This window comes from Staurois parvus, unplaced genomic scaffold (assembly GCF_062004578.1).
Source record: "Staurois parvus isolate SC_StPar_1 unplaced genomic scaffold, SC_StPar_1.0 ptg001495l, whole genome shotgun sequence".
NCBI lineage: Eukaryota > Metazoa > Chordata > Amphibia > Anura > Ranidae > Staurois > Staurois parvus.
This window is the reverse complement of record NW_028319291.1, coordinates 668,417-693,355: the sequence shown is the minus strand read 5'-3', so window position 1 is coordinate 693,355 and position 24,939 is coordinate 668,417. Positions and strand designations below refer to the sequence as shown.

General features: G+C 43.0%; 1 protein-coding gene across 3 annotated transcripts in view; it reads left to right on the top strand.

Annotated features, from left to right (window-relative positions):
- Positions 1 to 18,616, top strand: part of CATIP (ciliogenesis associated TTC17 interacting protein) — a 43,641-nt gene extending 25,025 nt beyond the window's left edge. For all 3 annotated transcript variants that reach the window (XM_089662599.1, XM_089662597.1, XM_089662598.1), the window contains 4 exons: positions 4,419 to 4,540; positions 7,062 to 7,138; positions 12,983 to 13,071; positions 18,306 to 18,616. In XM_089662599.1, coding sequence (XP_089518725.1) covers positions 4,419 to 4,540; positions 7,062 to 7,138; positions 12,983 to 13,071; positions 18,306 to 18,536 — 519 coding nt within the window. In that variant the 3' untranslated portion in view covers positions 18,537 to 18,616. The remainder of the gene's footprint in view (positions 1 to 4,418; positions 4,541 to 7,061; positions 7,139 to 12,982; positions 13,072 to 18,305) is intronic.
- The last annotated feature ends 6,323 nt before the right edge of the window (positions 18,617 to 24,939 follow it).

Here is a 24,939-nt window from a genome sequence, read left to right as displayed (position 1 = left end):
TCACAGTATACACTAATAGTCACTTTTAAGTTATTCTTAACACTATTAATTGTTATTTTGGATTTACTTATTAGACGGCAATATCCAGGGTAGCGCTGCACCAGTTTATATATGTATTTTTCTAATTAAACAAGTGCGGCTGTGAAAGTCATAAAACAAAGAAAGTGTTCATATGATGGTGAGGGTCTGACAAACAATGGTCAGAAAATTGTGCCGCAGGATCTGCAGGAAGCCCCATTTAACCACTTCCAGTCCGGACACTTTTACCCCCTTCCTGCCCAGGACAATTTTCAGCTTTCAGTGCTATCATACGTTGAATGACAATTGCGCGGTCATGCAACACTGTACCCATATGAATTTTTTTAGCATTTTTTGAGACAGATAAAGCTTTATTTTGGTGGTATTTATTCACCACTGGGATTTTTATTTTTTTTGCTATGTAAATTAAAAAGTCCAAATATTTTGAAAAAAAGTGTTTTTCTTATAAAATTTTTCAAATGAATAGTATTTCATCATAAATCTTGGCCAAAATTTATTCCGTTATATTTTTAGTAAAAAAAATAACCCAAATTAGTTTATAACCATAAATTATAATTTTTAAACTTTTTTTATTTTATTTTATGTTTATTTTTTTACATACTGTCACCCTAGCAGTACAGTGTCACCATGGTGACACTGTACTACTTGTGGGGGGTGAAGATTTTTTTTTACACTGATTGCTTTTACACCCATAAAGGATGTAAAAGCAATCATTTCTCCTCTCTGGCTGCATTCTTGCAGCCATTGAGAATTACTGAGTGAGCTGTGATTGGTCACAGCTTGTCACATGGTACAAGGCTGTTGTGAATAGCCCTGTACTATGTGACCTCTGTGATCATTCACAGATTTCACACATAGTAAGCAATGATGTCACAAGTGACATCTTGCTTACTACTCTGCATGTGATCACTGATTGGCGAATCAATGATCATATGATCGGGACCTCGTACAGAGGTCCCGTCCGATGATCAGTGTTCCACTGTGTCCGGAGGACACATCGAGCACCGGATCACGGTGCTGCGCGCTCCCAGGGAGCGCGCACAAGCAGGGTGCAGGGAGGCCGTTTATAAATGGCCACCCGACCCTGCACTGCCACCATCCGGCTGTTTATATACAACAGCCGGACGGGAGGTGGTTAAGTGGACCAGACAGATAGCATGGGAAGAAACTCCCTCCTCTGGATCTGAGACTTTCACAGCCGCACTCGTTCTGTCTGTCTGGTGTTACTAAACCCACAATAAAATCAGTCTGTATATGCAGTAAAACATGCTTGCTATACTCACTGGAACCTAAGGGGTTAATCCCCCACATTGTGTAAAAAGGCTGTTTGATCCTGTCTTCTCTGATCCTCCCCTTCTTCTACTGTCCCCAATCCATCTGCTGATAGGACAGAGAGGGCAAGCTGCACATGCTCAGTTTGGTGTGTATTACTAGAGAGGGGTTTTTATTGGAGGAGAGTGAATGTGATCAGCACCGAGCCAATCGGTGCTATCCAGACAGAGGGTCAGGGGTTCTGCAGCCTCATAGGACAGTCAGGGGAGAATGAAAACTCCTCCTACAAGCTTTAAGCAGTTCTCTGCTGGACACTGATAGAAGTCACAAGACTGCTATATACTGCTGATGGGAAAAGGTATTTAGCAGTTTATATTTACTGAAATAATTGCATTTCCATGTTCTGTGTACTGTGGGGGACCAGATATAATGAACCAGGGTCCGGGGAGACAAGATATAGTGAATGCAGGGTCCGGGGAGACAAGATATAGTGAATGCAGGGTCCGGGGAGACAAGATATAGTGAATGCAGGGTCCGGGGAGACCAGATATGGTGAATAAGAAAAATTAATAATAGCGCCTATGGTCAAAATTGTATAACTTACTAATAGTGTACCAGCTGCAAAAAACCACCATATATAAAGTGTACCAATTAATAAATAATTTGCGCTAGTAAATATATATAAATATATGTAAAGAAATCATCAAATCATAAGTCCAGAAAAATATATATATACCAATACCACAGAAAAATATAAAAAACTTTTTAGGTGCAAAAAAAAAACTTTTGTGCAAAAGGAGTGTCTCAATATAAAAAAGTGTCTCAATATAAAAAAATTTCACCAAAAAACCTTGATAATATAATGGCAGATCATCCATAAAAATATCTTCAGAAACGGAAGCTCTCCAACACACCGATCCTCATCGATCGAAATAACAGGACGAAAAACTTTGTAGTTAATCGAAAATCCACTTCTCCAATAGAAAAAGGACCACCTTCAAACGTATCCATGGGGGGAAATGCCAAGCACTCGAGAGAAACAGAAAGACTTCATGGTGCAATATTATAAAAACCAATTCCTTTATTAGATACTCATTGCACTTACTCAAGAGGTGTCCCAGCCGACACCAGCATCAACAGCATCAACAGCAATCACATAAACGAGCCTGGCTACTCAGCACATGTGCAATAGCTGGCAGTCAAAAACGTAATGACATCACATCAATCAAGCTCCCCCATTGGGCGGAGCTTGATTGATGTGATGTCATTACGTTTTTGACTGCCAGCTATTGCACATGTGCTGAGTAGCCAGGCTCGTTTATGTGATTGCTGTTGATGCTGTTGATGCTGGTGATGCTGGTGATGCTGGTGATGCTGGTGTCGGCTGGGACACCTCTTGAGTAAGTGCAATGAGTATCTAATAAAGGAATTGGTTTTTATAATATTGCACCATGAAGTCTTTCTGTTTCTCTCGAGTGCTTGGCATTTCCCCCCATGGATACGTTTGAAGGTGGTCCTTTTTCTATTGGAGAAGTGGATTTTCGATTAACTACAAAGTTTTTCGTCCTGTTATTTCGATCGATGAGGATCGGTGTGTTGGAGAGCTTCCGTTTCTGAAGATATTTTTATGGATGATCTGCCATTATATTATCAAGGTTTTTTGGTGAAATTTTTTTATATTGAGACACTTTTTTATATTGAGACACTCCTTTTGCACAAAAGTTTTTTTTGCACCTAAAAAGTTTTTTTATATTTTTTTTTATATTTTTCTGTGGTATTGGTATATATATATTTTTCTGGACTTATGATTTGATGATTTCTTTACATATATTTATATATATTTACTAGCGCAGATATGGTGAATGCAGGATCCGAGGAGACCGGATATGGTGAATGCAGGGTCCGGGGATACCAGATATAGTGAATGCAGGGTCCGGGGATACCAGATATAGTGAATGTAGGGTCCAGGGAGACCTGATATAGTGAACGCAGGGTCCGGGGAGACCAGATATGGTGAATGCAGGATCCGAGGAGACCGGATATGGTGAATGCAGGGTCCGGGGAGACCGGATATAGTGAACGTAGGGTCCGGGGAGACCTGATATAGTGAACGTAGGGTCCGGGGAGACCTGATATAGTGAACGTAGGGTCCGGGGAGACCTGATATAGTGAACGTAGGGTCCGGGGAGACCTGATATAGTGAACGTAGGGTCCGGGGAGACCAGATATAGTAAACGCAGGGTCCGGGGAGACCAGATATAGTGAATGCAGGGTCCTGGGAGACCGGATTAAGTGAATGCAGGGTCCGGGGAAACCAGATATATTGAATGCAGGGTCCAGTGAGAGCGGATATAGTGAATCCAGGGTCTGGGGAGACCAAATATAGTGAATGCAGGGTCCTGGGAGACTGGATATAGTGAATGCAGGGTCCTGGGAGACCGGATATAGTGAATGCAGGGTCCAGGAAGACCGGATTTAGTGAATGCAGGGTCCGGGGAGACCAGATATAGTGAATGCAGGGTCCTGGGAGACCAGATATAGTGAATGCAGGGTCCTGGGAGACCAGATATAGTGAATGCAGGGTCCTGGGAGACCAGATATAGTGAATGCAGGGTCCTGGGAGACCAGATATAGTGAATGCAGGGTCCTGGGAGACCAGATATAGTGAATGCAGGGTCCTGGGAGACCAGATATAGTGAATACAGGGTCCGGGGAGACCGGATATAGTGAATGCAGGATCCGGGAAGACCAGATTTAGTGAATGCAGGGTCCGGGGAGACCAGATATATAGAATGCAGGGTCCGGGGAGAGCGGATATATAGAATGCAGGGACCGGGGAGAGCGGATATAGTGAATGCAGGGTCCGGGGAGCAGATATAGTGAATGCAGGGTCCGGGGAGAGCAGATATAGTGAATGCAGGGTCCGGGGAGAGCGGATATAGTGAACGCAGGGTCCGGGGAGAGCGGATATAGTGAACCCAGGGTCCGGGGAGAGCGGATATAGTGAACGCAGGGTCCGGGGTGTATATGGTTTCATCACTTGAACTTGACCTTAACTCCTGTATTCTGTGCCTTGCTCATCTTATGTTTTATTCTGTATGTTCCAGAGTGACCTCGGATCCCATCCCCAGGTTATCGGGAAAGACACAGTGGAGGTTTATGGCATAGAAAGAACGATTTACTCTGAGGATATCCCTAACACTTGGCAGTACTACTTCCTATCAGACGGGTAATTGTGAAGAGCTTGTACCTTTATCCATCTCACTGTAACCAGATTGGTTTATTCTGGCTTGTTTTTCCCCAAGCCTTACTTCATAGAAGTCATTCATTCCACATAATGCACTGATGATACCTAACAAGCCATGCTGATATAAGAATCAGTCACGGCATTCTTGCCATGGCAATATAGGGATACACCCTCTTGCATTGATGATGGCGGGAGTGGCATCATTGCCATGAATTTCTTTCCTTTGTGACAAAGGGGATCTGTCCTCATTTTAATAATGATGGCTATACATTGCTGCCATGACAATGGAGATATTGAACCTCCTTGGCAAAGTAAGAATCTGTCACAAAACCATTGCCATGATGAGAGGAATGTACCCTGGTGCCATGTCATTGGAGGAATCTTCCCCTGTACTTGGAAGTGTTTATACATCCTATTATTGGCCTGCACAGCAGAAATCAGACCAAGTGGACGGCTTTGCATTGCAAGCTGCTCAGATTTCTACTGCACTGCATAATAATGTCACTCTAACATGTTTCAGGTACTGGGAGCCAGAGAAGAAGTATTTTAGGCAGTTTGTAAAAATGAGAATAAGAGCACACAGTGAATAAGACGATTATTCTAATTCAGTGAGCAGGGAGGTGACAAGGCAAGACGCAGTGCCGCCATAGTGAATAGTGGCACTACCCTACTGAATTATAAATTCTTAATAGTAACCTCCGCCCCCCTCCGTTACCTTAACCTAACGTGTGAACATCATCCTTTTGATTTAAAATTCAAATAAAATGATTTAAAAAAAATAACAATCCTTTAAAATATAAAGGACAAGTTTACTAATTCTCAAAAATCTTCCAGCCCCTTCCCCTAAATTATGATAATGGGACCATTCCCAAATGCTTACTTCTGATGGCATCTGCGGCCTCCTGCATTTTTTACATCCCACTGCACAAAAATCTAGTGTTGGGCTGCCTATTCCTCAGCACTAATGTCCTATAGACTTGAATGCGATATACCTGTACAGCTGGAGCATCACCACCATTACTAGTATTAAAAAAAAAAAATCCAGTTTATATATCATTGCTCATAGACGCTATACCTTTTGCACAAACCAATTAATATACACTTATTGGGATTTTATTTACCAAAGTCATATAGCAAAATATACTTTAGCCTAATTTTATAAAGAAATTAGATTTTTTTTTATTTTTTTTATTGAATTTGTTGTAAAACAGAAAATATTGTTTGTTTTAAAAATGTTCAGTCTTTTGTCATTTATATAATAAAACATAAAAAAAAAACAGTGGTGATCAAATACCACAAAAGAAAGCTCTATTTGTGTAAAAAAAATTATAGAAATTTCATGACCACGCAATTGCCACATAAAGTAGCACAGTGCTGAATAGCAAAAAAATGCCCTTGTCATGAAGGGGGTAAAATCTTCCAGAGCTTAAGTGGTTAAACTTGACAGTTTTAGTCTTGAAAATTATAATCAGGGCTTTTGCTGTAAAACAAAGAATTATTAAATGGAGTGCCACACAGTACAGTTCAACCTCCCTGGTGGCATTCCTGAGTGTAGCTCGGGGTAAAGTTTCAGCACCACAAGCGGTAACCCCGAGCTACACTTGGGAATACCCTGCAGCGTTGCTCCGGGATCTCTTCTGTACTTACCTTGTCCTGCGCTCCCACAATGTCCCCCCTGCAGTGTTCCCGGCAATGTCCTCCGGCCGATGCCGGCATCCGTCTTCCGGGTTCCTTTCCCTGCGATGTCGGGATGTACGGGGGACAGAACTGGCGGGAAATTCAAAAATGTGAAAAAGTAAATACATTAAAATCTCATAGTATTCCATTACTGTATCCAACCATTTCACATACATTTTGTCCCAGACGTGTCCTGCCTGCATTTTTACTGTTCTTTCTGCCTGGAAACTGAGAAACGTCCATGGCGTCCAAAAAGCGTCCCTTTAGGTCAAAATCGGTTTTAGACCGGCTAGAGAACAGCGATAGTAAATCAGAACCACTTGCAGAATTGAGTGATAATGATTCGTGGGGGAAATTCCTCATCAGACACTGAAAACGATTTTGCAACTTTGCTCAGCGATGTGCGAACTTGGCGCTCTATTTCAAATTTCAGTGTTTTTGGTTTGATTATATTATTGAATTAAATTTATTATTATTATATTATTATTTTTTATGATCATTTATTAAATTATAATTTTGTGTTTCAAGTTTTAACATACCCGGGATGTTTACTGGACTCTTGTTTGGAGAGATTTCAATGAGTTATTCCTAAAAATTACAGCCTACAATAAAAAAAATACATATTTCCATGCAAAAAAATGTACCGCTTTGAGCACAGAAATACTGACATAATCAGACCACTAGGGAGGCTACAAGTAGATTTATCAAATGTTCAATAAATGTGTTGCCAAAAATGGAAACATTTACCTTTACTCAGCTATGAGTTAGACGACACTATGACAATGATCCGACCAACCAATCCTTTAATTTTCTTCCCTTTTTTCAGGCATTTGGCTAGTCGGGTCCAGGTCGGCTCTCCTGTTTTCGTCAAACTAATGGAAATGCCCATATTGTCCGAGCCAGGTAGGACAAATGTGTCATCTGGGGATTTGCTGAACTGTGAAAGGGTTGAAACAGTGAAAGTTTACAAAACATATTCAATTGGTACTAAAATTATTATTATTATTATACAGGATTTATATAGCGCCAACAGTTTGCTCAGCGCTTTACAATATAACGGGAGACAATACAGCAACAATACAGTTCAATACAAGAGGGTTAGGAGGGCCTGATCCTGGGAGCTTACAATCTAAGAGGGAGGGGCTAGTGGTACAAAAGGTAATAACCGTGGGGGGATGGACTGGTAGGAGGAGTAGAAGATTCTGTTATTATCTGAGGGCAGGATAGGCTTCCCTGAAGAGATCGGTTTTCAGAGATCGCCTAAAAGTGAGCAGAGTAGGCTCTGATAAATTGGGGTAGAGAGTTCCAGAGGATGGGGGAAGCTCTGGAGAAGTCCTGGAGACGAGCATGGGAGGAGGAGACGAGGGAGCTAGAGAGCAGGAAGTCGTGCTTATCATGTCCTTTGTGCAAAATTCACCTTTTGATGGAAGTGTTAGTTTTGCGTAGTGTCGTCTTTGATCCACCACAATGGAAGCAGTGGTCTTTCTGCAGTGGTCTGACACACCTCTTTGCTGAGACAGACGTATAGCTCTGCAATCAGCAATGATCACGCTCTCTAATAATTGGAGAGCCCCAGCTCAACAAGGGGAATGTCAATGCTCTGCAGGGAGACCACTGATTCCACACAAAGAACAAGGGACCAACTCTGCAGTATGCTGGCAAGGGACAAGGCTCCTCCAATCAGGCTGTCATCAGGCTGTCATCAGGCTACCTTCTAAAGAAAACAAACTGTAATGCAGGCCATACACCAGTTGAATTCCGAACAAACTTTCTTTAGAAAATCGGAACTTTTGTGCGTTTTGTAATCCGATGGCGCCACCATTGATTTTGAAATTTGACCAACTAAGCCTTTAATGTCACCTCATGTTGCTACAGAGAAGAATGTTCATGGCCAAGAATTTTCATTTCATTCCAGGTCACCCCTCACGCTCATTTCTTTTCCAATTACATTTCTCGCACGATTCTCCCATCATTGATTAGAAATTTGTTCCTTTTTCAAAAAATTTCCAACATGCCCGATCACTCAAATTCGATGATCACTTGAAAATTGGCCATTGATGTGGATCACTAATGGTGCAAAATTTGAACGAAAATTCTTAGAAAAACATTTTGAAAGTAAATTCTTTCAGTATTCAACCCATGTATGGCTGGCTTAAGACATTGCACAGCTTTTTGTTTTGATACACCTGATACAGCTGCTTTCATCTGACAGTTTAGTTAGGCTTTAAAGTGACCTTGTTGTATTAGAAGCTTTGGAAACACTATGGTCTAACAGGCTAGCTTCAGACCTATGCCTTGCAAAACACACATTTTGCCAGGTTTCTGCAATTCATGGTAACACGTGACATTTTGTGTGCTGCATTTATTTAGAATGACACCTCAACAAGCAACACACCTGCAGCACACATGCAAATGCTGCAGGTATAGTTTTTGGTTCAGAGGCTGCGTATTGATGTATGAGCTATCTTAGTGAACCTGTCACCTATTTAAAGGGAAACTGAACTCTGTAAGTTGTGTCAAAACAAAAAAGTCAGACAAAGGGCAAATACCTAGTCACCAGTATTGTTTGTGGGCTCCCTGCAGCTGATGTTTTCCCCATTATTGATTTACCGTGTCTTGTTCTGCACTGTGTGTCTGTGTGGAGGCAGCCATCTTGGTAAAGATGGGGCTTTGCTTCATCAAATCACAGCCTCCAGCAGTGCCAGATCTAGCCTCTCTGATCTGGGGTGCAGTGAAAAAGTCAGCGGCATAATGTCAGCTCTGTATGTGTGTGTCACTGATAGTCTGTCACAAAGACTCATGACCTGGGAAACACTATTATGTATTAGGTTTTCATTAGATTAGGAAAAACCTGGTCCCCCTTTACATCAAAAGTCCTCATCAATGTCCTGGTTTACATCATGGCTACTCATTAGAGTCCCCCTTATATCAGGTGTCCCCATCAGAGTGCCCCCTTATATCAGGTGTCCCCATCAGAGTGCCCCCTTATATCAGGTGTCCCCATCAGAGTGCCCCCTTATATCAGGTGTTCCCATCAGAGTGCCCCCTCGCTTCAGAGTTCCCATCAGAGAGCCCCCTTCCTTCAGGGTTCCCATCAGAGTGCCCCTTATATCAGGTGTCCCCATCAGAGTGCCCCCTTGCTTCAGGGTTCCCATCAGAGTGCTCCCTTACTTCAGGGTTCCCATCAGAGTGCCCCCTTATATCAGGTGTCCCCATCAGAGTGCCCCCTTATATCAGGTGTCCCCATCAGAGTGCCCCCTTGCTTCAGGGTTCCCATCAGAGTGCTCCCTTACTTCAGGGTTCCCATCAGAGTGCCCCCTTATATCAGGTGTCCCCATCAGAGTGCCCCCTTATATCAGGTGTTCCCATCAGAGTGTCCCCTCATTTCAGGGTTCCCATCAGAGAGCCCCCTTCCTTCAGGGTTCCCATCAGAATGCCCCCTTATATCAGGTGTCCCCATCAGCGTGCCCCCTTGCTTCAGGGTTCCCATTAGAGTGCCCCCTTACTTCAGGGTCCCCATCAGAGTGCCCCCTTATATCAGGTGTCCCCATCAGAGTGCCCCCTTATATCAGATGTCCCCATCAGAGTGCCCCCTTATATCAGGTGTCCCCATCAGAGTGCCCCCTCTCTTCAGGGTTCCCATCAGAGTGCCCCCTTGCTTCAGGGTTCCCATCAGAGTGCCCTCTTATATCAGTGTTCCTAATAAAGTCCCCCCCCCCCTTTACACCGATTGTCTTCATCAGAGTTCCCCGTCCATATGATCAGTTATCCCTATCAGAGTGCCCTCTTACATCAGGTGTCCCCATCAGAGTGTCCCCTTATTTCAGGGTTCCCATAAGAGAGCCCCCTTCCTTCAGGGTTCCCATCAGAATGCCCCCTTATATCAGGTGTCCCCATCAGCGTGCCCCCTTGCTTCAGGGTTCCCATTAGAGTGCCCCCTTACTTCAGGGTCCCCATCAGAGTGTCCCCTTATATCAGCTGTCCCCATCAGAGTGCCCCCTTATATCAGGTGTCCCCATCAGAGTGCCCCCTTATATCAGGTGTCCCCATCAGAGTGCCCCCTTATATCAGGTGTCCCCATCAGAGTGCCCCCTTATATCAGGTGTCCCCATCAGAGTGCCTCCTTATATCAGGTGTCCCCATCAGAGTGCCCCCTTATATCAGGTGTCCCCATCAGAGTGCCCCCTTCCTTCAGGGTTCCCATCAGAGTGCCCCCTTATATCAGGTGTCCCCATCAGAGTGCCCCCTTGCTTCAGGGTTCCCATCAGAGTGCCCCCTTGCTTCAGAGTTCCCATCAGAGTGCCCTCTTACATCAGGTGTCCCCATCAGAGTAGCTTGTTATATCAGAGTGCCCCCTTACATCAGGTGTTCCCATCAGAGTGCCCTCTTATATCAGTGTTCCTAATAAAGTCCCCCCGTCCCCCCCTTACACCAATTGTCTTCATCAGAGTGTCCCCATTCATATGATCAGTTATCCCTATCAGAGTGCCCCCTTACATCAGTGTCCCTAGTAGAGCCCCCTACATAAACTGTCCTCATCAGAATGTCCCCTTACATATGATCAGTTATCCTTAGAGTGCCCCCTTACATCCGGTGTCCTCCTCAGAGTGCCCTCTTACATCAACTGTCTGCAGCAGACTGGCTCATGGATCAGTGGATACACTCTGAGACCTGGGGAGGTACAGGTAAAATCGGGGGGGGGGGGGGGGTTGGGTTGCACCGCCCACCTTGGCACCCCCTACCCTAGATCAAGCCCTGGCAAAAGTCATGGTAAGCAGCACGGTAGTGACGTTACCAAATCTGACTCCAAACCTCCTGGGACTAGCAGCGGCAGCAGTGTCTGAGGTCTTACACTGCAGATATACTTCAATGAGGCTGTGAGTACAGGAGTGCCTAGGCACCTTCACATACAAAGAAGTGTTTTGCTATTTTCCAGAGGAATTTCAGATAAAAGGTACATTTTTCATAGTCATGAAGAAGCAGAATTATTATTTCTAAACATAGCAAATTTTCACTTTTGGAGTTTAGTTCCACTTGAAAATATTGGTGCAAACCATGATAGCAGATAAATGTTAAAGCAGAACTAACATCTGCCGTTACTCGCTGCGATCAAACAGGCGATTTATTGCAGAAGATACATACAGGGGTTAATATACTAAAACTGGAGAGTAAAAAATCTGATACAGCTGTGCATGGGAGCTAGTCAGCTTAAAAGTCCTCATGCATAAGGGACATTTTTGCAGCAGCTGTTTTTGACTTTTGATGTTTTTTTTCTATATCCAGTAAACTCCCCAGCATGTTCTCCTAGGTGTCCGTGCACATAGATTGTAATCAACGTTTTTTGGCTGGAAAAAAAACCCTGGACTAGCGGGCTTTTTTAGCTGGAAAAATGCTCTAATGCTGAAAAATGCAGCTAAACACGGTAAACTGCTGCAAACCGGCATTTTTGGACTTTTTTTCAGCCAAAAAAAAATAATTTTTGTAAAAAGAAAAAAGCTAAAACTGCAAACGCGGCAAAACGCCACTAAACGCTAATGCAAAAACGCTAAAAAACTCACATTTTTAACATGACTTTACACAGCTAACATTACCAGCGTTATCAAAACACCCCGTGTGCAGGGAGCCTCAAACTTCAGCTTGTTCAATTAACCTCCCTAGCGGTCTGATTTGTCAGTATTTCTGTGCTCAAAGCGGTACTTTTTTTGCATGGAAATATGTTGTTAATTTATTGTAGGCCTGTAATTTTTAGGAATAACTCACTGAAATCTGTCCGAACAAGAGTCTAGTAAACATCCCGGGTATGATAAAATTTGAAACACGAAATCATAAATTATAATATAATAAATAATCATAAAAATATAATAATAATAATACATTTAATTCAATAATATAATCAAACCAAAAACACTGAACTTTGAAATAGAGCGCCAAGTTCGCACATCGCTGAGCAAAGTCGCAGAATCGTTTTCAGTGTCTGATGAGGAATTTCCCCCACGAATCATTATCACTCAATTCTGCAAGTGGTTCTGATTTACTATCGCTGTTCTCTAGCCGGTCTAAAACCGATTTTGACCTAAAGGGACGCTTTTTGGACACCATGGACGTTTCTCAGTTTCCAGGCAGAAAGAACAGACGCTATTTGACGCTATAACTTTCACGTAAACCAATTAATTTACACGTATTGGGATTATTTTTTTTAGCAAAGACATGGAGCAGAATACATTTTGGCCTAAATTTAGTTGCATTTTTTTTACTGGACATGTTTAATAGTAAAAAGTCAAAATATTGGTGTTTTTTTTCAAAATTGTAGGTCTTTTTTTGTTTATAGCGCAAAAAATAAAAAATGCAGAGGAGATCAAATACCACCGAAAGAAAGCTCCATTTGTGGGAAAAAAGGACATAAATTTAATTTGGGTGCAGCATTGCATGACCGCGCAATTGTCAGTTAAAGTAACGCAGCGCCGTATCGCAAAAAAATGCTCTGGTCGGGGGGGGGGGGGCTGGGGGGTAAATCCTCTGGAGGTCAAGTGGTTAAAGTCACATGATTTCAAAGTTGCATGTTGGAGTCACACTGATCTCAACGGGTCCATTGCGAATTGTCATGAGATTTGAAACTCAAATCGCATCGGTGTGAACAGGGGCTTACAGGAGCTTTTTGTTTTTAAGTCAGCAGCAGACTCACTTTATTTGTAGTTATGATATGAATATGCTTCTGACGCCTTTATTATTTCACAAATCTGTTCACAGAGGAACAAGATCCTAAACCTGTGTTTGAGAAGCAACCATTGAAATGGCAGGATGATGTACAACTCCATTCAGAGTTCCTGGACAGAAAGGTACGCGTTAGGTGACGTATACGCCAACTTTCAGTCCAATTAAAAGCGCTGGCATTTTTTTTGTTTTATTTTTAATTAATTACAGCCGAGTTCAAGGTAAACAACTAAATACACAGAAATACATATAAGGGAGCACTTTACCTGCCAAAGGGTTTGAATTTATTCCTGTTCAGTTCCTAAGATTTACACAGCTCCGATACGGAGCACAGCTCTGTTTGGCCTGATTTTTTTTCTTTGTTGGGTGCAGCCAGAACGCCGCAAAAACATTGACCCTGGAGGCACACTGTCTGCTTCCATGATCATTCAGAGGCTAATCCCCGCTTTACATATATGCAGCCATGCGGGCCGCATTTTGCTCAGGCACGAGAGCCCATTAATTTGAATGGACTCCCGTGCCCCGGGACACGCAGGGAAGAAGTCCCTGCATTTCTCTGGAAACCGCAGCCCCCACAGGAACCTCGGTTCCCAGTACGGTTGCGATATCTAGTGTGGGCGGCGTGCCATTATAATTAATGGCACCCGCCCGCTGGTCCGCATTCCTCTGTGCGGCTGCATGGATTTTTGTGGGGATCCGCAGCAGCACCACCCGCACAGATGTTAACCTAGCCTACGTGCATGTAACGACTCAGATGAGCGGTTAAATGCAAAGAGCGGCGGCGCTGGTCATTGACTACTACAGAGTACACATCTGACACTTGCCGCTGACAGCTACTGACTCTCGCAAGTGGCCACCCCTGGCTGTCACCATGCGAATGTGGCCCTGACGCAGGAAAAGGTGATCTAGGAGGCATAAAATATTTTATGAGCATAAGGGAAAAAGTGAGCGCTACAGGCAAGCTGCTGTAACACCAAAAAACCTCCCAAGATCAGTAGTGTAAAAAGTAGGTGCAGTGGTAAAATCAAAATAATCAAGAAACGATAAAGTGCAATACATCCAATAGACTGCAGAGTTAATCATAAACTAGCAGACATCAATAATTATTTATCCTTCCTAGATTGTAAGCTTGAAAGAGCAGGGCCCTCGATCCCCTCATGTTTTGCATTGTATTGGTATTGTTCTGTCACATGTTCTGTCCCCCTCTGTAATGTACAGCGCTGAGCGAACTATTGGCGCTTTATAAATACTGTATAATAATAATAATAATATCACTGTTCAACTGTTATTTGTAAAGTTCACTGCTAGTTTATGATTAACTCTGCAGTCTATTGGATGTATTGCACTTTATTGTTTCTTGATTATTTTGATTTTATTGTAGTTTTTACACTAATAAAATATTTTATACCTTCTAGATAACTTCTCCTGTCTTTAGAAAAGCTAGTCTGGAGTGCCGGTGTTAATCAAACTGTACAGATATTGTCCCTCCCCAGCCTGTGACTGTGCAGTGAAAGGAAAAGCAGCTGACTTTTTAGTTCTTCTCTCTGCTCCCATCTCCTGTCAGTATGCCAGGTTAGTACAGGAGCGCTGCAGTCCATTCGGATTGTCTCCTGGAGCTGCTTCTCCCTATCCCAGTTGGAGTTCTTCTCTACAGCGGTTTCCAAGCAGCTAAAAACATGTCAAATTCAGGTACTTGTATGGCTTTCATTAAAAAAAATAAATACACTTATTGGTGTATTGATAAATCCAGAGCTGTATTTTTATATTTAACCCCTTGGCGCCGGCACCTCCTTAACAGTTTCAGAAGCCAGGAGGCAGGGCAGGGTTTAGGGTCATGTGACCGCCGTGACACACCATCATAGCAGTCACATGATCGGGAAAAGTCCTGATCGAAAGAGGAGATCGGGACCTTTCCGTGAGTACCGGACATGCTGGGACCAAGTCGGAACCGCACCGATATGACCGCTGTAATTGTGGACAATAGGGTGCAACTTGGCATGCGATTTGCAAGTCATAGGGCATGCTGCAATTTGCATGCCAAGTTGCACCCGATGTGACCGGGATGTCAAGGTGGAATTCCAGTAAAAATAATACCTAAACCTGCTCCCACCCCCCCATTCTAAGACTATTCAAACTACCCTGTAAAGGAAACATGTCTATACTTACCTATGCTGAGGGTGCTCCAGTCATATGATCCGCAGCTTCTCTATAGAGGTGAGACACCGACAATGGCTGCCCCATAGTAAGTCTATGGATGATGTCATTGCCAGACTCTGCAGCCGTTATTGGTAATCTCTCTACTTCACTGAAGCCGCCACTGGAGAGATCACATGACCGAACCGGAGAGCCCTCAGAATAGGTAAGTATAGACATCTTTCCTTTACAGGGGAGTTAGAATGGGGGTGAGAGTAGATTTAGGTGTAGTTAGCATTTGACAGGAATTCCACTTTAACCAGTTCCCACCCGGCCTATAGACAAATGATGGCCAGGCGGGGGCTCTCTTGTTCTGTGTGGATGTCCTCCCTAGAACAGGCCACACTGCAGCACAATCAGTCCACCAAACACAGCCAATGACTGATCACTGTAACAGCCTGCTGCCGTTACCACGTGATCGCTGTAACCAATCACGACAAGTGTACAGAATGGATGGCTTTCATTCTTACCATCCATTGTGTTGCTCACTGTGATTGGTTATAGTGATCACATGGTACAGGCAGGGCCAATTACAGCCCATGTGATTAGCTGTGGCCAATCACAGCCCATCTGTACCATGTGCCTAGCTGTGGCTATTCAAAGCTAATCACAAAACACACTGAATAAATAGATTTCATTTAGTAAAAAAAGATTATATACAGTGGAATTAAATGATAATGTGTGTAGAAAAAAAAATCCTGATCACCTCCTCAGAGTAGTACAATGTTTTTCTCTGGTCACAGTATGTTAAAAAAAAAAAAATTTGTACTGGAAAAAGAAAAAAAAAATGTTTTTTTTTAACATACTGTCACCAGTCAGTGTTCCTGATCACTGCCACACCAGTTAGATGATGACAGTATGTTAAGAAGAACAACAAAAAAAATGAAAAAATGTAATTATATAATTTTCCCAAAAAAGTGACCGAAAAAAAAAAGAAAAAACTTGCCATGCCTCTTACTAAATACCTTGGACTGTCTGCATTCCTAAAACAAAAACAAAAAAAAAAATCAGTACATCAGGACTGATCAATTTTCAGATATATATCCCAAAATTTGTGGGCTCTAACTTTCTTACAGACTAAATAATATACAGTACACAGATTTGGATTTTTTTTTTAACCAAAGAAATGTAGCAGTATATGTTTTAGCCTAGATTTATGAAGAATGATTTTTTTACAGTGCCTTGAAAAAGTATTCATACCCCCTTGAAATTTTCCCCATGTTGTCATGTTACATAAAATCCCAATAAAATACGTTTTTGGTTGTGATTGTGTTAGCCTAAGTGGCACATAATTGTGAAGTGGAAGGAAAATGAGAAATGGTTTTCAAATTTTTTTTACAAATATCTGAAAAGTGTGGCATGCATTTGTATTCAGCCCCCTGCCCCTAACTAAAATCTAGTGGAATCAACTGCCTTCAGAAGTCACCTAATTAGTAAATAAGAGTCCACCTGTGTGTCATGTGATCTCAGTATAAATACAGCTGTTCTGTGAAGCCCTCAGGTTTGTGAACAAACAGCATCATGAAGGCCAAGGAACACACCAGACAGGTCAGAGATAAAGTTGTGGAGATGTTTAAAGCAGGGTAAGGTAAAAAAAAAAAATATATCCCAAGCTTTGAACATCTCACAGAGCACTGTTCAATACATCATCCGAAAATGGAAAAAGAGTACGGCACAACTCAAAACCTACCAAGACATGGCCGTCTACCTAAACTGACAGGCTGGGCAAGGAGAGCATTCATCAGAGAAGTAGCCAAGAGGCCCATGGGAACTCTGGAGGAGCTGCAGAGATCCACAGCTCAGGTGGGAGAATCTGTCCACAGGACAACTATTAGTCGTGCACTCCACAAATCTGGCCTTTATGGAAGAGTGGCAAGAAGAAAGCCATTGTTGGAAAAAGCCATAAGAAATCCCATTTGCAGTCTGCATGAAGCCATGTGGGGGGCACAGCAAACATGTGGAAGAAGGGGCTCTGGTCAGATGAGACCAAATTTAACTTTTTGGCCTAAAAGCAAAACACTATGTGTGGCGGGAAACTAACACTGCACATCACCCTGAACACACCATCCCTACTGTGAAACATGTTGGTGCCAGTATCATGTGGTGGGGATGCTTTTCTTCAGCAGGGACAGGGAAGCTGGTCAGAGTTGATGGTAAGATGGATTGAGCCAAATACAGGGCAATCTTAGAAGAAAACCTGCTGGAGTCTGCAAAAGATTTCAGAATGGGGCAGAGGTTCACCTACCAGCAGGACAACGGCCCGCAACGTCCAGCCAGAGCTGCCATGGAATGGTTTAGATCAAAGCGTCTTCATGTGTTAGAATGGCCCAGTCACAGTCCAGACCTAAATCCAATGGAGAATCTGTGGCAAGACTTGAAAATTGCTGTTCACAGACGCTCTCCATCCAATCTGACAGCTTGAGCGCTTCTGCAAAGAATGGGAAGAAATGTCCCTCTCTAGATGTGCAAAGAGACATCCCCAAAAAGACTTGCAGCTGGAATTGCAGAGAAAGGGGGCCCTACAAAGTATTGACTCCGGGGGGCTGAATACAAATGCTGCCATCCCATACATCCCACACACCCCGTACATCCCGCACACCCCGTACATCCCGCACACCCCGTACATCCCACACACCCCGTACATCCCATACATCCTGTACTCCTCTTACATCTCTTCACAGATTTATTTGTAAAACACTTTTCACAGATTTATTTGTAAAACATGTTGAAAACCATTTCTCATTTTCCTTCCACTTCACAATGATGTGCCACTTTGTGTTGGTCTATCACATCAAATCCCAATAAAATACATTTATATTTTTGGTTGTGACATGACAAAATGTGGGAAATTTCAAGGGGTATGAATACTTTTTCAAGGTACTGTATCTGCTAAATTTTATAGCAGAAAAAGAAAATTAGTTTAACTTTCTCTCCTAGACCATCTGCTCCCTTAGTTCAGGTTTCATTATGTACCAGGCCTTGTACAGGATCAAATGAAGAATCAAGCAAGCCACCTAAAGAATGCAAAAGGAAGAATGATTTCAGAGATTGTGTGACTTTTATTTTCAAATGCACCAAAAGCTGTCCTCACATACTCTGCACCTCAGAAGATGACTCTTTTCAACCAGCCCTCAGATTGTGATTTTCTCCTTCTGTCTCCATTCAGGCGGAGCTGATATCAGATCATGAAACGTATCTGCGCCAGCACCCTGAGATGAAAATTCTCCTGAGCGACTTCATGCAGTTCCTTCTCCTTCAAAAACCTGATGACGTCTTCACTTTCGCTGCAGAGTTTTTTGCTCCTTTTTCTTCAACAGCAGAAAGAGGCAACTCGTTCCGATCGTCCAAGGTGTCTAACCCTTTCCGTGATGTCACCAATAAGACACAAGAATCTTAAATCTAATCTACATGCTCACTCTTCACTCTGTATACACTTTAAAAAGTTATTAAATACAATTAAAAAAATCTTGAAGCCACGCTTACTTTTATTCATTCTTAGCATTTATCCAGCTAAAGATGCCATTGAAAGGATACGTTCACCTTTGGGAACATGGAACATGTTCCCCAATGCTGCAGCCGCCGCCTCTGCTCCCTGTGGCCAAAGTACAGGGAGAAGTTCCCCAGATTAGCTGTCACTTTTTAATAATATCATGGCCATGCGAAGCGCTGCCCACTTCATTCATTCATTCAATGAATGATCTACAAGGCCGCACACCCATGGCATAGCAACAAACTTCAGTACATTAAATTGTCTATAGGCAACACTTTAAAAGCCTTTACAGGTTAAAAAGTTAGAATTACATATGAAGTCTGGCAGGAGACTTATTGCTCACTCTGACATTTGCAGCAATACCTCATATGTGTGGTGTGATCGGTTTACAGGTGTGTGGGGGACCTATGGGCACGTTTGCATGTGAGCACAGGGGTGCCTTTTTTTTTTATTAAAATTTTTCTTTTAAAACATTGTACCTTTTTTTTTATTTTTTTTTTTATCAACTTTAGTACCATCACAAGTAATGAACAACAATCCTTATAATAGCATAGGTCCTGACAAGTCCTCTTTATTAGACCCCATATCTCTCCTCTAGCCTCCAAAGCATCTAATGAAACAGTAGAAGTGGTAGATTGGCTGTATAGACACTTGAAGCACTAGCTGAAAATGTTGATCCTAGGATGACGCCTGCAGCTGAAGGCAGCATCCCAATATAACCACTTCAACCTGAAAACAGCCTATAGCAGGAAATGGTACAAGTAAGCTTTACTTTTCCTATGGCTGGTTTAGCAAAGTATAACTAGAAAAAAATTTTTTTTTTGCTTTTTGCTTTTTTTTTTTACCCCTTTAGTTTTAGTTAGCGTGAAGAGGAATTATAACACCTGTCAGATTTTTTTCACTGTCTGTGCCCCTGTTAAAGCAGCACAAAACAAAAGCCAACAAAGCAATACAAAAGCCAAAATTTTTTTTAAAAAGCTCCACACAAAAAAAAAAAAAAAAAGCAGTTTCCCCTGGAAAATAACGTCATAATGTGCTAGTATGCATTGCATACTAGCCCCTTATGAAAGACTTACCTTAGAACAAAGCCCTCCAGCAGCACGCTGTCACAGCTTCCATCTTTATCCGGTATTCCTTCCAGGTTCAGACTCTGGCCCTTTGACTGGCTGAGCCACGATGACGTCACTCCTGTGCAAAGTCTCGGCCGCAACACAGAGCTTTGAAGGAACAACTATGTGGTTCCATCATCGACTGTAGGGACAGTAAATATCTCCTAAACGGTGCATGGTTAGGAGATATTCCTTGTACCAACAGGTAAGCTTTCCTGTAGATACACGTGTCCAGTGGGAGTTTACCTCCACTTTAAAAAGGAGATTCAACCTCTCTACTTGTCCTGTTTACAGTTATTTAAAAAAAAAAAAAAAATTTATATATATATTTCTCACAGTGGCTAAATGGTTAGCACTTCTGCTTGGCAGTATTAGGGTCATTCGTTTGAATCCCAACCATGGCATCACCTGCCTGGAGTTTGCATGTTCTCCCTGTGTCTGTGTGGGTTTCCTCCCACCCTCCAAAGACATGCTGGTAGGTGAATTGTCTCCTGTCTAAATTGCCCCTAGTATGTGTATGTATGAATGTGAGTTAGGGACCTTAGATTGTACACCCCTTGAGGGTTAGGGACTGATGTGAATGTATAAAGCACTGCAGAAATTGACGGCGCTATAAGTACCTATAATATATACATATTACTCTTGCAGGTGTTATAACCCGGCCATGTTCTATCCAAAATGAAAAATGTTTCACCTATAGTTCTACTTTAATTTCTTCACACACAGCAACTTTGCAGGCTGGGCATCTAACCCTCTAAAAAGGTCTCCACTTATGGCACCAACTGTTATTGTCAAAATGTGGATACAAGCCCTGGAAATGAATATCCTGCACATGGTGTACTGGAGCACTCACATTCACATGCTGTGCAATCATCACGTTATATTAGCTTCTCTATGGTGTGTTGACCTCTACTATTCCACCCAAACTTCTCCTTTTTCTCACACAAACCATGGACAGTAAGGAGTGACACCATGACAGGAATTAATCTCCATTGATATATTGCTAAATAGATTACAGCAAATGTCCCGAGTTATGAAATATTTCCAGCATCAAAACCTATTTATACATCTGTTGTGTGGCTGCACTTAAAGGGGTAGTGAAATTGTTTCATTTTTACCTCCAGGTAAGCCTTATCTCCTAAACACACACCATTTAGGAGATATTCTAGCAAGCAAAAGCCGGTGAGGTCACTGTGCATGCGCTCTGAAGAAACGCCATACCCCTGCCATTCCTTCAGAGCTCTGGGCCGTACTCAGAGCTCCTGTGCGCATGCGCAGGAGTGACGTCATTGCAGCTTGGCCAAAAGGCCGGAGCCCACGAACATGGAAGAAGATTGAAAACGTGCCCTGTCTCCGTTGACAGGGATTCAGAGTCTAGCAAGTCAATGAAACTCCGGGGATATTGATCTGGTCAGGTAAGTAGCAGAGGGCTTTGTTAATCAGTTTCAGCTGCTTTGGTGTTAATCAAATAACAGGGGCACTAGATGGGTAACAATGAAACAATCCCCAAAACAGGAATGGTTTTGCAGGTGGAGGCCACTGACATTTTTTTCCCGTACTCATCTTTTCTGACTGTTTTTCACTAGTTTTGCATTTGGCTAGGGTCAGTGTCACTACTGGTAGCATGAGGCGATACCTGGACCCTACAGAGGTTGCACAGGCAATCCAACTCCTCCAGGATTGCACATCAATATGTGCCATTGCCAGAAGGGTTGCTGTGTCTCCCAGCACAGTCTCAAGAGCATGGAGGAGATTCCAGGAGACAGGCAGGTACTCTAGGAGAGCAGGACAGGGCCGTAGAAGTTCCTTAACCCATCAGCAGGACCGGTATCTGCTCCTTTGTTCAAGGAGGAACAGGATGAGCACTGCCAGGGCCCTACAAAATGACCTACAGCAGGCCACTGGTGTGAATGTCTCTGACCAATCAGAAACAGACTTCATAAGGGTGGCCTGAGGGCCCGACTTCCTCTAGTGGGCTCTGTGCTCACTGCCCGGCACTATAGATTCTATTGGCATTTGCCATTGACCACCAGAATTGGCAGGTCCACCACTGGCGCCCTATGCTTTTCACAGATGAGAGCAGGTTCACCCTGAGCACATGTGACAGACGTCAAACGGTCTGGAGATGCCGTGGAGAACGTTCTGCTGCCTGGAACATGGTTCAGCATGTCTGCTTTGGTGGTGGGTCAGTGATGGTCTGGGGAGGCATATCCATGGAGAGACGCACAGACCTCTACAGCCTAGACAATGGCATGCTGACTGCCATTAGGTATGTGGATGAAATAGTTGGACCCATTGTCAGACCCTACGCTGGTGCATGGGGTCCTGGGTTCCTCCTGGTGCACAACAATGCCTGGGCTCATGGGGAGAGTATGCAGGCAGTTTCTGGAGGAATTGATACCATTAAATGGCCCAGAGGCTCGCCTGACCTACATCCAATAGAACACCTCTGAGATATCATGTTTCAGGTCCATCTACCGACACCAGGTTGCACCTCAGACTGTCCAGGAGCTCAGTGATGCCCTGGTCCAGATCTGGGAGGAAATCCCCCAGGACACCATCCGTCATCTCATTAGGGGCCTCCCCCGCTGTTGTCAGGCATGCATACTAGCACATGGGGGCCATTCTCAGTTGCTGCAATGAAATTTCAGCAAAATGGACTAGCCTGCTGCATAATTTTTTTCACTTTGAATTCAGCCCACTGTAGGTTGATCATTTCCATCAAAGACACCCCGAAAATCAAACAATGGGGCATCCTTACATATTACCCCGTCCATATCAGTATAGATATCCAGCAGGAGGATTTTTCCCCATTGAGATCTGATTCAAAGCATTCCGTTCATTTTTTGGAGCAATGTACAAGATGCTAGGATGCAGTGTATACTAGCAAATTATAGCTTAAACCTGCAGAGGGGAATTTTTTTTTGTTGCCTTGTAACTTTATTACCACTTTACTGGCAGACATTGGAGGAAAAGAAGTTACAATGGGGTTTACTGTCCCCTCTAGATCATTAAAGAATTTTAAATGATAATATTGTAGCGGGGAAGTACATGGTTACCGCACTGGTACATTAAATGCATATAATATCTTACCCTTTCCCTGTCAACATGCAATGTGTCAAACTATTTGGTTTAAGACATACCTAAAGAAACCCAGTAACATCACTGGCTGTGTCTGCATTCCTCTGTGGTGGTAGGGAGGGACCAGCAGACTTCAGCACCCTGCCTTGCCTCTTCCAAAGCAATACTGTACATGAAGGAATAGATCATTGGCATCCCTTTAGACATGCATTGTTTTTCCCTGCAGGCCACTAGGCGTTCATTGCTGTGCAGTCTGGCAATCAGTGTCTTCAGCATGCACATCCAAGGCAACATGCATGCAGGAGGGTGTGTAAAGCAGCCAGCAAGAATGAGTAGATTCTTGCCAGTGGATGTAAATGCTGCTTGCACAAACCGTGTGTGAACAGCTGCAGGTGTCAGAAGCTGTTGGTTCTGTACAAATCAATGGCAGGCACTGCTGCTGTTCACATGTAACCACTCACCCGAGCCAGGATACGTTCAGGGTCAGAATTTGTGGTGTATGGGCCACACAAACATGCTGCAGCTAATCAGCCATAGCAGAGACTGTTACTGCACCTACAGGCAGCAATTAGCTGCCTCTGAACATCAAAGTATCAGCACACAAACCAGCCTAAAAATATCAAGGATGCATGCTTTCAAACGAAACACTGTTGGCAGAGAAAGTCAATAGGTACTTGGGAGGCAATGGCAGTATAGATCAGGAGATGGCAAGGCTGGAGTTCAGCTTTAAAATGATTGTATAAATAAAAAGACACAAAAAATTAACTTTACAAAAACGTATCAGATTTACTCAAACTTCCGCGGTTCCTCGCTGGTGTTCCTGTTCTCTGCCAAACTCACCCCCCCCACACCCAAAAAGCTGCTCGCTATGGGGGCAGTCACGTCAGCTCAATCCCAATCACCTGCTGTTCTCACGGAGTCCAGGGAGGATGGAAAGAGAACATCACCGCTGAGCTCAGGCTCTGCGCTGGATCATCAGGTTCAAAATGAGCAATTAGGAGCAGATGGCAATGGCAGAGAATGCATAAAAATAAATAAATCTTTAGTTTTCACAACAACTTTAACCACCACCCCATAGTAAAAATACTGCTATAGGGTGGCAGGGGTGTGCAAAATCACATATACATACACGTGATTTTGCATCACCAGGTAGGGAGCACATGCGCCCTACCTGTGCTGCTATTTCCGGCCTCGGCGATACAGCACACTGCTTTGTATGGCTCTGCATAGCCATACAAAGGAGTGTGCTTACAGCTAAAAGCACAGACCGCTTACTGTGAAAGTGAACAGTTAACTCTGATCACCACATGGTAACCCACCCTTCCTGCCCAGTGCCATTAGTACAGTGTCAGTGCTTTTTTATTAGCAATGATCACTGTATTGGTGTCACCAAGTCAGTTCCCCCCAGTGTCAGAATGCCCACCACAGTCCCGCTATAAGTCACTGATTGCCACCATTACTAGTTAAAAAAAAAAAATAATTGAAAATCCCACTATATATAAATCAACATTTGTAAACACTAACTCTCACAAAACCAATTTACACGTATTTGAATTTTTTAAGAATACATTTTGGCCTAAATTGATGAAATTTGATTTAATTTTTTTACTGGACATGTTTAATTGCAAAAAGTCAAAAATATTGTTTCCCCCCCTCAAAATTGTCGGTTTAATTTATAGTGCGAAAAAAAAAATTTAAAATTTGGGTGGTGTTGCATAACCACCAAATTGTCAGTTAAAGTAATGCAAAAAATGGCCTGGTCAGGAAGGGGGTAAATTCTCTGGAGGGCAAGTGGTTAAATATTATTTGCATAGATCACAGGTTTATGGATCCATATTAGGAAAGTCATAGGTTCCTGCAGGTATTATGATGCCCACTAAAATACTAAGGAGGGAGGTAATTAGGTGCCGAACTAAACTGGAGAACAAGCCAAATATTCTTGGGTTATGTTTTAATCCTGCACCCACCCTCACTATGTTTTGGGGAATTTTAGAGTACAGTGCAGAAGTATCAGATGTCATGATATTCTAATAGTACAATCTTATCGGTTTTGAGGAACCATTGCTGGGACATGAGTGCTATTGCCGCATTTACTGGATGTATTGTGACTGCCTATGTCT